General features: G+C 36.6%; 1 protein-coding gene across 1 annotated transcript in view; it reads left to right on the forward strand.

Annotated features, from left to right (window-relative positions):
• Positions 1–12,500, forward strand: part of LOC127437940 (cadherin EGF LAG seven-pass G-type receptor 2-like) — a 59,460-nt gene that overhangs the window by 14,628 nt on the left and 32,332 nt on the right. Inside the window, 4 exon segments of the mRNA XM_051693111.1 lie at positions 2,144–2,833; positions 9,854–10,076; positions 12,085–12,200; positions 12,305–12,393. Coding sequence (XP_051549071.1) covers positions 2,144–2,833; positions 9,854–10,076; positions 12,085–12,200; positions 12,305–12,393 — 1,118 coding nt within the window.

Genomic DNA, 12,500 nt, shown 5'->3' on the forward strand with positions numbered 1-12,500 from the left:
CTTGTCCGTTTATGTTCTATGTGAAGGACTATTATTTTTATATAAATATTTCTTCCTCATTACCTCTAGGGGGCACTAATTTGCGACGCGAATGCTTTAAGGCCTTATTTAGTTATTATATGTAACATAAATGCAGAAGTGATGGATATCTCTGAAAAGTTCAGATTCTAAGCTTTCAAATGATATGTGTATGAAGACTTTAAAGTTTTAAGCGTAAACTTTTTTCACAATAATAGCGCCCCCCTTTGTACCCGCCAGCGGGTCCATATAGTTTAAACATTATGTTTGTTCTCACAAGACATGTTTTTGTGTTCAACTATGCTGGTTTGTAATTGTTTTTCTATGTAAGCATGCACTAAACGGACGTCTTTGATGCATTTTGGTGCTTTTTTAGCATCTTGTCCATGAGCAGCACATTTGTAAAATTTAAAAGAACTTTAACTTTTAAAAATGTGTGTAAATTGATAAATAGCCTACAAATAATTGTTGTTATATATAACTTAAGAAAGGGTTGATATTTTCAGATGAGGCCCAAAGAATTCAAATAAAGTGATTAAAATATAAGTTCACTTTTTGAAAGTCAGATGGCAGAACTCTTTGATTTATTTGAATAAGTTCTGATGGCAATAAGACTTTTAAATAATACACTGAGGTGATTGGAGAGGATTCCTGCAGTCTGATAGGCTGATGATTAGCTCCGCCCCCTGCTGAGCATGCTCCTTTCCACTCTGAGCTCAGGTGGAGGAAATGCTCATTTGGTTCCCATGACACCTGGCGCCCACGACAACACACACACATAACTGATGAATATGCAGGTCTGCTTGATTCTGATTGGTCCAATTCAGAGAGGGGTGTGGCACACAGAGCAATGTGAGAGCTGGAATACAGTTACCATAGCAACAAGATGGGTGCAATCAGTACCTTTATATATGACACTTAGTGTTGATTAAAGAGCACTACTAGTGTGTGAAAGAGTCAGAAATCACAATAGTGACATGAGTTATCAACTCATAATGATACCTGTCTGTCTCTCGTCTGTCTGTCTGTCTTATGTAGGTCACAGATTGTTGGTGTGTTTAACGCTCGACCTCATCATCATTAGGAATTCTCTTTGAAATGTTCCTCTGGAATCTCAGATCTTCAGTTTCAGAGGAATTTTTGATAATAAAATGATCTGAAGTACTGTATTTAATTGATTATCCAAAAGAAAAGGCATTACTAAACGGTTTATTAAAATAGATGTGTAGATAACATTTGTGAGTTTCCAGCAAATATAATGATAAAAGTGATAAAAAATTGCTGTGTGTATTCTGCTCATTGACGGGTTGATTACAGTGTTCAGGTGAAGCAGTGCATTGTGGGTCAGGTTGAGATGGTTTCATGTAGTATATTCTAAAATCAGAATTATTTGTAAAATTAAGAAAAAAAAGTGAAAAGTGTTTTATATTTGTGAACTGTATTTTGTAAATGTTAATTAGGTTATGCATTTTTTTTTAATCATATTTTTTTAACATAATTAAATTTTTTGTTATAGAACGGCGTGTGTGTGTTGGCGGTATTGCTCTTTTGAGGCTGCGTTTGATTTGATTAAGTGTATTTGGTTGTAATCTGGGTCTCGTCTTGCGCTGAGGTTCCCAGCATTCCTCCCCGTGTGTTTGGTATGGTGTTCTGGATCGAGATCAGATGTTGATTGGCAGGCCTGTTGAGCAGCGGATTAATGCTGTTTATTTGCATCTCGCTGGATTGGATCAGTGCTCCGTCAATTAGCGATTGCTGTTAGACTGTTTGGAAGAAAACAACACTTGTTAGGGTGAAAAACAGGAAGTTGCTTCACTCGAGAGACTCATTATTCTCTAATTGACTGTTTGCTGAGCTCCGCCCACTTTGTTTACTGTTGACCAGTTTAAACTAATTTACAGAATTGTTATGACTGAACAGTTGCATTTGTTAAGGCTGGATTCTTGCGATGGGTCATTTAAGAGCTGTATAATTGTTAGGGATGGGTCTTTATAGCAAACAAGTCAACTAGTCGTCGAACAATCGACTAGTCAATTAATAAGGTCAGTTATAGGTCTCAGTATGCCAAAAACGGCACAAAAAACATGATTTTACAGTGATTATTCTCTGTTTTTTTTTTTTATAGACGGGGTTCACTCAGTGTCGGCTCAATGTCTGCTGCAGGTCACCATCATCACAGATGAAATGTTGTCTAACAGCATCACACTGCGAATGGCAAACACGTCACAGGAGCACTTCCTCTCGCTCCTATTGGCTCAGTTCCTGGAGGGCGTGGCCCGCGTTCTCTCTGGGTCCCGTGAGGATGTGGTGGTCTTCAACGTTCAGGATGACACGGATGTCAACGCCGGGATTGTGAATGTCAGTCTGTCCGTGGCACTGCCGGGCGAGGGGTCACGAGGTCGTGGAGTCAGTCCCGCCCGGTTGGGTCACAGTAGTGGAAGCAAGGTGGAGTTCTTCGGATCAGAGGAGCTGCAGGAGCGCTTGTATCTCAACCGAAGTCTGTTGGCACAGATCTCTTCGCAGGAAGTTCTTCCGTTCAACGACAACATCTGCCTGCGTGAGCCATGTGAGAACTACATGAAGTGTGTTTCTGTGCTGAAGTTCGACAGTTTAGCGCCTTTCGTGGCGTCTGACACCATCCTGTTCCGCCCCATCCACCCGATCGCGGGTCTACGCTGCCGGTGTCCGGTCGGGTTTACAGGCGACTACTGCGAGACGGAAATTGACTTGTGCTACTCTAAACCATGCGGCACTCACGGCATCTGCCGCAGTCAAGAGGGCGGATTCACCTGCGAGTGTCTCCACGACTACACAGGTGAGAAGCAGGGCGGACCCTCTACACTCACTCTCACACACACACACACACACATTTACATACAAACTTTACATGCATGTTGTCATATTCTCAAGCATATGAAATATTAATATGTAGGTTATTCTCATAAGAGCACCATGAAAAGTTTATGAGAGATGATATTTGTGGAGTATTTTAGATCGGTGTGTAGAAGTCATAACCTCAGTGTGAGATAGCCCTTCAGGTATATTTTGATTGCTTTGTCACTCAGGACATTATGAAGAAGTGGTTTTATATTCCAGACACTCAGCTAACATCTAAACCATTTTCCTAAGTAATGAGTTCAGCTCAAGACTAGTTTGAGGGTTTGTACAGAACAGAGTTTTTATAATCATAATAATGTGATAAGGTAAGATGTGATGAGGTGAGATTATCAGAGATTATCTCACCTGATCAGAGATGAGGTAAAATGTAATGAGATGTTATGTGATGTAATAAGGTGAGATGCGATCTATTAAGATAATAAGTTATTAATAAGTTAAGATATGATGAGATGTTATGCGGTGTAATAAGGTGAGATGTGATGAGATGTTATGCGGTGTAATAAGGTGAGATGTGATGAGATGTTATGCGGTGTAATAAGGTGAGATGTGATGAGATGTTATGCGGTGTAATAAGGTGAGATGTGATGAGATGTTATGCGGTGTAATAAGGTGACGTTATGAGATATTATGCGATTTAATAATGTTAGATGTGATGAGGTGTTATGCGATTTAATAATGTTAGATGTGATGATGTTATGCGATTTAATAATGTTAGATGCGATGAGATGTTATGCATTGTAATAAGTTGAGATGTGATGAGATGTTATGCGGTGTAATAAGGTGAGATATGATGAGATATTATGCGATTTAATAATGTTAGATGCGATGATATGTTATGCATTGTAATAAGGTGAGATATGATGAGATGTTATGCGGTGTAATAAGGTGAGATATGATGAGATGTTATGCGGTGTAATAAGGTGAGATGTGATGAGATGTTATGCGGTGTAATAAGGTGAGATGTGATGAGATGTTATGCGGTGTAATAAGGTGACATGTTATGAGATGTTATGCGATTTAATAATGTTAGATGTGATGAGGTGTTATGCGATTTAATAATGTTGGATGTGATGAGATGTTATGCGATTTAATAATGTTAGATGCGATGAGATGTTATGCGATTTAATAATGTTAGATGCGATGAGATGTTATGCAGTGTAATAAGGTGAGATGTGATGAGATGTTATGCATTGTAATAAGGTGAGATGTGATGAGATGTTATGCATTGTAATAAGGTGAGATGTGATGAGATGTTATGCATTGTAATAAGGTAAGATGTGATGAGATGTTATGCATTGTAATAAGGTAAGATGTGATGAGATGTTATGCGATTTAATAATGTTGGATGTGATGAGATGTTATGCATTGTAATAAGGTGAGATATGATGAGATGTTATGCATTGTAATAAGGTGAGATGTGATGAGATGTTATGCATTGTAATAAGGTGAGATGTGATGAGATGTTATGCATTGTAATAAGGTGAGATGTGATGAGATGTTATGCATTGTAATAAGGTGAGATATGATGAGATGTTATGCATTGTAATAAGGCGAGATGTGATGAGATGTTATGCGATTTAATAATGTTAGATGTGATGAGGTGTTATGCGATTTAATAATGTTAGATGTGATGAGATGTTATGCAATTTAATAATGTTAGATGCGATGAGATGTTATGCAGTGTAATAAGGTGAGATATGATGAGATGTTATGCATTGTAATAAGGTGAGATGTGATGAGATGTTATGCATTGTAATAAGGTGAGATGTGATGAGATGTTATGCATTGTAATAAGGTAAGATGTGATGAGATGTTATGCGATTTAATAATGTTGGATGTGATGAGATGTTATGCATTGTAATAAGGTGAGATGTGATGAGATGTTATGCATTGTAATAAGGTGAGATATGATGAGATGTTATGCATTGTAATAAGGTGAGATGTGATGAGATGTTATGCATTGTAATAAGGTGAGATGTGATGAGATGTTATGCATTGTAATAAGGTGAGATGTGATGAGATGTTATGCATTGTAATAAGGTGAGATATGATGAGATGTTATGCATTGTAATAAGGCGAGATGTGATGAGATGTTATGCGATTTAATAATGTTAGATGCGATGAGATGTGATGCAGTGTAATAAGGTGAGATACGATGACATGTAAAGTGATGAGATAAGGTAAGATGTGATGAGATGTAATAATTAGTGGTGCACCAATCAGGAGATTTGAGGCCGATACCGATCTCTGATTTTTTTAACACTAAGATTGGCCTATACCAATTTTTTAAAAAGTGCCCTTTACCACACTTTTGCAAGTTATATGCTGCAGTTATATGTTTATGCCCTACACAGTAAAATTACGGTAACACTTTACAAAAAGGTTCCATTTGTTAACATTATTTAATATACACGAACTAATGAACTTAATGTTAGTTATAACATATACTATTACATTTTTAAAATCAAAAGTTGTATTAGTTAACATTAGTTAATGCACTATGAACAAACAATGAACAATTGTTAGTTAATAAAAATACATTACAATTAAAAAAGGCTGTAAAAATATATTGTTCATTGTTTGTTAATGATACCTATTGCATTAACTAATGTTAAAGAAATTAAACCTTTTTATTAAGTTTTCAAAATTACATTAATTGTGAATTGTTACCATTTATTTGTATTAAAAACAGTTATGAATAGTTCTGTTGTCAATATCAAAAGGTCATTGTGACATACTGGCATCCAAAAACCATGAGAGCATCACACACAGCAGAGACACTTTCAAATATAAGAAACATATATCCATTACAAGCTCTAAAAATGCTCCAGTGAGAAATCGTTAATATCTATGATTTGTTTATTGTCTTTGGCGTTTTGCTGTAACACATGCTTGACGATGCGGTGCCATTATGGTTAAAATATAATTGCTGTGATTAGTGGTCATGCAACCAACATTAATCTGATTTAAATTGGGATCCTCATAGAATAGTGCTGAGATGAGAGACTGATGAGATATTGAGAGCACCTGGAGAGCCGCATGTTTGATTGACACCGTGAGTGAGCATATTAAAGGGAGTGAAGCTGAAAGTGCTCAAAAAGTCTCTATTGCTCAACACAACGTCTAATTGTCACGACACGTTACATCACGTAAACTCAGATTTGTATATGCATGTTTATTTGTTGTTTAATTTGTTTTTATTCCTGTTTGCAGTCTCTTTATCCTCTCTGTGCTCACTGTGCGGCGAGTCAGAATTACTACCATAATGAAAGAAAATAGGCAACTTAATATTCATACACGTGCAATTCTTACACATTTGTAAAACCAAACCTGCATATTCATCTGAATAACAGCAGGTCTGAAAGTTTACATTTGTAAATACTTAGAATTGCCAACAATTCACCCTCCAGAGGCCACATTGTCATGCATTAAGAGCTGAGAATGTGCTCATTCATTAGAGTAGCAGTGTATGTGTGATTCCCTTCGTGCTGCAAAAAAAGATCGGCCCTGATTCTAGGCACGATCGGCCGATCACAGACTTAAGACCAAGACCGCTCAAACGGTGCACCCCTAAAAATAATGTAAGATGTGATGAGATGTAATGAGGTTAGATTTGTTGTTATAAGGTGCGTTGTGATGAAGTAGGATGTGATGTGATAAGGTAAGATGTGATGAGATGTAATAAGGTAAGATGTCTGAAGTAGGATGTGATGAGATGTGATAAGGTAAGATGTGATGAGATGTAATGAGATGAGATGTGGTGTAATAAGGTAAGATGTCTGAAGTAGGATGTGATGAGATGTGATAAGGTAAGATGTGATGAGATGTAATGAGGTGAGATGTGGTGTAATAAGGTAAGATGTCTGAAGTAGGATGTGATGTGATAAGGTAAGATGTGATGAGATGTATGTGATAAGGTAAGATATGATGATATATTATATCATGTATTGTAATGTAATAAGTTAAAATGTGATGAGATGTAATGAGATGTGATAAGGTTAGATATGATGATATGTTATGTGTGGTATTGAGATGTAATAAAGTAAGATATGATGAGATGTTGTGAGATGTGGTGTAATAAGGTAGGATGTTATGAAGTAGAATGTAATAAGATGTGATAAGGTAAGATGTGATGAGATGTTATGCAATTTAATAAGGTGAGATGTGATAAGATGTGATGTGATAAGGACGGATGTGATTAGATGTAAAGTAATGAGGTGAGATGTCATGTGAAATGAGAAGGTAAGAGGTGATGTTAAAAGGTGAGATGTTATGAGATGTTTTGTAATGTAATAAGGAGAAATGTGACGTAATAAGGTAAGATGTGATGAGAAGTAATGAGGTGAGATGTGTTGTTGTAAGGTGAGTTGTGATGAAGTAGGATGTGATGTAATGTAATGAGGTAAGATGTGTTGTAATAAGGTGAGATCTGATGAAGTAGGATGTGATGAGATGTGATGAGAAGATAAGATGTGATGAGATGTGGTGTGAAAAGGTAAGATGTGATGAGATGTATTGAGGTTAGATGTTTTGTAATAAGGTGAGTTGTGAAGAGGTAGGATGTGATGAGATTTGATGTGATAAGGTAAGATGTGATGAGATGTAATGAGGTTAAATGTGTTGTAATAAGGTGAGATGTGATGAGATTTGATGTGATAAGGTAAGATATAATGATATGTTATATGATGTTTTAAGGTAAGATATGATGAGATGTAATGAGGTTAGATGTGTTGTAATAAGGTGAAATCTGATGAAGCAGAATGTGATGAGATGTGATGTGAGAATGTAAGATGTGATGAGATGTGATAAGGTAAGATGTGATGAGATGTAATGAGGTTAAATGTGTTGTAATAAGGTGAGATGTGGTGTGATATGGTAAGATGTGATGAGATGTTATGCGATAAGGTAAGATATAATGATATGTTGTATGATGTTTTAAGGTAAGATATGATGAGATATAATGAGGTTAGATGTGTTAACATAAGATGAGATGTGATGAGGTTGGGTGTGATGAGATGTGATAAGGTAAGATGTGATGAGATGTAATGAGGTGAGATGTGGTGTAATAAGGTAAGATGTCTGAAGTAGGATGTGATGAGATGTGATAAGGTAAGATGTGATGAGATGTAATGAGGTGAGATGTGGTGTAATAAGGTAAGATGTCTGAAGTAGGATGTGATGAGATGTGATAAGGTAAGATGTGAAGAGATGTTATGTAATGTAATAAGGAGAAATGTGATGTGACAAGGCAAAATGTGATAACATGATGTGATGTAATGGCGTGAGGTATAATGATGTTATAATGTAAGATCTGATGTTATTAAATGTTATGTGATGTCATGTGGTGAAATATAGTGATGTGATAAGGTAAGATGTGTTGAGATGAGGTGATCAGAGATTAGATGTGATGCTGAGTTGAGGTGAGATGCGATTAAATGAGAACAGCTTAAATTTATAAGACTCCCTCAGGAATAAACGTTTCGCTCTGCAGCAGATGACAAAGATTGGCAGAGAGAAATATCACATCTGTCCAGCTGGTCTCATGAGATCTAGAGTTGTAGAATCATGAACACTGCTGCTCATGTTCTAGATTCAAGAGTTCTGGTGTTCTCAGCTGCTTCTGTACAAAAGAAATGTGCAGCAGTCTGTCAGATGTTTAGTGGAGGTGTTTGTGTCTGTATCATTAGACACCGGTGTGAAATGATTATAACACTGAATACACATGTGATGTCACATGACTGCTGTCAACAAATAAAGGCTGTTAATCCTTAGATATTCTGATGTTCTGTGAGATGTTACAGTAGAAGAACCTGATGAATATTATTAATGCAGTTTACAGGCAGTAATCGTCACATTTCTGCTGATGTTAATTACTGTGATCCTAAATGTGATGTTACAGATGAAGTGTGTCATATAGGTGTGCGTGTGTGTGTGTGTGTGTTCAGTGGTCTGTTAGCATGATGTGTGTCACAGCCCACATATAATCTTTAAGATCTATGCTAACAGTGCTTGTGTGAGAGTGTGTGTAGGTGGGTTTTTCACATAAGAGTGTTTTGTAGGTGTTCAGGTGTGTGGGAGTTATCTCCTGCTGGGCCGCCAGCTGCTCTTCTGAGTGTGTGTGTGTGTGTGTTTTACAGGCAGTTCACCCAAAAATGAAATTCATGTTGTTCCAAACCATATGTTAATATGTTGTGAATAAGCGTGTGATAAACGTGTGTTAGACAGATTCTTCTCGTCTTGTCTCTCATGAGATCTGTTTATATAAGATGAATCATTTATACTGCCGTCAGAACAAGAGAGAGAGACTGTGTGTGTGTGTGTGTGTGTGTGTGTGTGTGTTAAATTTAAGCATTAGTTCATTATTCATTTAAATCTGAATACAAATGAGAGTTTAATGACAGTGTGACCATGAAAGTGACATTAATCACTGTAGAATGAATTCACTTCCTGTATTCAAACGTTCTGTGTTGTTGTTGTTGTTGTTGTGTGTATCGTTGTTAATTATCAGTGTCATTTGACCTGATCGTGTAGTTTTAATGAAGGCAGACGGCGCGAGTGAAAGCGTTTATTCTGACGGTTCACACTGAAGTTCTCTGCGGCTCATTTTGCGAGTGTTTTATGAATATGTATGAGGCGAGATCTGATGCACTTTGAAGTGAAGGCCTGTGACCTCATTTCCCTTCAAAGACCTTTAACACAGCACAAGAAAATCCAACACACACCACATCAATATTTCATTACACACACTCAGAACTGAGGAAAAGTGTGTGTGTGAGAGGTTGGCATTATTTGTTTGGCACACAGACAAATGTTTCTGGTATGACGAGCGTCACGAATCATCTTTTATGTGATGAACAGTGCCATCTTTGTCTCTACTAGAAAACAAACACTGTTTGTGTATCACACATGATCTCATGAATATCTCTCTGTCTCTCAGGTGAGCGCTGCGAGATCTCATCCCGTTCTGGTCGCTGTGCTGATGGTGTGTGTCGGAACGGAGGGACGTGTCTCAATCTGCTGGTGGGGGGATTTAAGTGCGAGTGTCCCGCCGGAGCATTTGACAAACCCTTCTGTCTCATGAGCTCCAGAAACTTCCCGCCTCACTCCTTCATCACGTTCAAAGGCCTTCGACAGAGATTCCACTTCACCATCACACTCGCGTCAGTATTTATTAGTGATACTCAATACATACATTTGACATTTTCTGTTGAAATTCAGCTCTCAGCGAAAACTGTTACAAATATACAAATAAAGTTAGATACCAATATATACTAACTAATCTGACCAAACATTGTTTCAAGTTCTCAAGAAAATTATTCAAGAGAAGAAAATGGCGAATAATAACACAAATTACAATCGATAGAAGAAATAAAAACAACAGAACAAAGATACAACAGCTTCTGTTGAAGTTTTTAACAGGAGGATCAAATATTAAAACTAAACGTTCAGAAACTGAAAAAAGGACTGAAATGTAACATTAAACTACTTACGTTACTTAAAATACTGGCCTTACAACAAGTAATCAAATTTAACTTAAAACTACTTAAGTTACTGGTCTTTATAAAATTTAGTAAATGTAACTTAAAACTACTTAAATTACTGCGCTCTTTAAAGAGTAATGAAATGTAACAAAACTACTTAAAGTGGCAAGAATAAGTATGTGAACCCTTTGGAATTAGCTGGTTTTCTGCATTAATTGGTCATAAATTGTGATCTCATCTTCATCAAAGTCACAAGTATAAACAAACACAATGTGCTTAAGATAACAACACACAAACAATTATAATCTTTCATGTCTTTATTGAACACATCCTATTAAACATTCACAGTGTAGGTTGGAAAAGTATGTGAACCCTTTGGAATTAGCTGGTTTTCTGCATTAATTGGTCATAAATTGTGATCTCATCTTCATTACAGTCACAAGTATAAACAAACACAATGTGCTTAAGCTAACAACACACAAACACCATACCTGTTTAATGCTTTCTGTATAGTAGACTCATGAACAGAGATGTTAACTAGTTCCAATGATTCCTTCAAGTCTTTATCGGTCACTCTAGGGTTCTTTGTTACCTCATTGGTCATTCTGCGGTGTTCCCTTTGAGTCATCTTGGCTGGACGGCCACTTCTAGAGAGAGTACCTATAGTACTAAATCATCTCCATTTATAGACAGTTTATCTCACTGTGGACAGATGAATATCTAAACTCTTCCAGATAACTTTGTAACCCTTTCCAGCTTTATGCAATGCAACAGTTCTTGATTGTACAGTAGGTCTTCTGAGATCTCTTTTTTGTGAGGCATGGTCCACATCAGCAGATGCTTCTTGTGAATAGCAAACTCAAAATGTTTGAGTGCTTTTTATAAGTCAAAGTAGTTCTAACCCACACCTCCAATCTTGTTTCATTAACTGGATGCTAGATTTGCCAACTCCTGACTCTAATTGGCTTTTTTGATGTAATTTGCCTAGGGGTTCACATACTTTTCCAACCTACACTGTGAATGTTTAATGGGATGTGTTCAATAAAGACATGAAAGATTATAATTGTTTGTGTGTTGTTAGTCTTAAGCACATTGTGTTTGTTTATACTTGTGACTTTGATGAAGATGAGATCACAATTTATGACCAATTAATGCAGAAAACCAGCTAATTCCAAAGGGTTCACTTACTTTTTCAGTCACCAGAACTACATGCCCTTCAGTCTGTCTGGAAACATTAATATATATATAATAATTATTCAATGCAATAGTGTTATTAAAATTATGATCAAACATTATTACATTTAAATATATTATTTATATAATACAGTAAATATCATGCGATATTATACTTAAATATAATATTATTTATGTAATAAAATAAATTACATGAAAATGAATCAATTAAGATAAATATCTGAATAAAGTAAATGAATAACAAAGATAACTAAAAATAAATTAAACTAAACTAATTATTGAACGTATTAAATTAAAAACAATAAACATGATATTATCATCTGTTTGATTGATTCTATTTTTACTCATATTGAGACAAATCCTCTGCTGCTCGCTGATCTACTGTAACGTTTAACAGACACACACTGTCTCACTGCATCTGTAATGTGTGTTTGTATATGTGATCGTGTTTTAATCAAACAGTGAGGATTAAACGTTCTGTTTGTTTCTGCAGGTTTGCGACTCGAGAACCCGACGGACTGCTGCTATATAACGGACGCTTTAACGAGAAACATGACTTCATCGCTCTGGAGATCATTAATCAACAGATCCAGCTCACGTTCTCTGCAGGTAAACACCGATCGAGAACCAACAGAACTCTAGTCTACATCAGCTGAGAGAATAAACAATAATTCAACTTCACTGTGACATACCTGACCTTTTGACCCCCGCAGGTGAAACGAAGACGACGGTGTCGCCCTTCATCACGGGCGGAGTCAGTGATGGCCAGTGGCACACAGTGCATATACACTATTATAACAAGGTAAAAGTGTTCATTAATCATCTCACACACACACACACACACACAGGATGTGACATCTCAGCTCATTCAGGAAGTCAACTGCTATTTGAATGTACCTCTCAGTGTGT

This window comes from Myxocyprinus asiaticus, chromosome 49 (genome assembly GCF_019703515.2).
Source record: "Myxocyprinus asiaticus isolate MX2 ecotype Aquarium Trade chromosome 49, UBuf_Myxa_2, whole genome shotgun sequence".
Lineage (NCBI taxonomy): Eukaryota > Metazoa > Chordata > Actinopteri > Cypriniformes > Catostomidae > Myxocyprinus > Myxocyprinus asiaticus.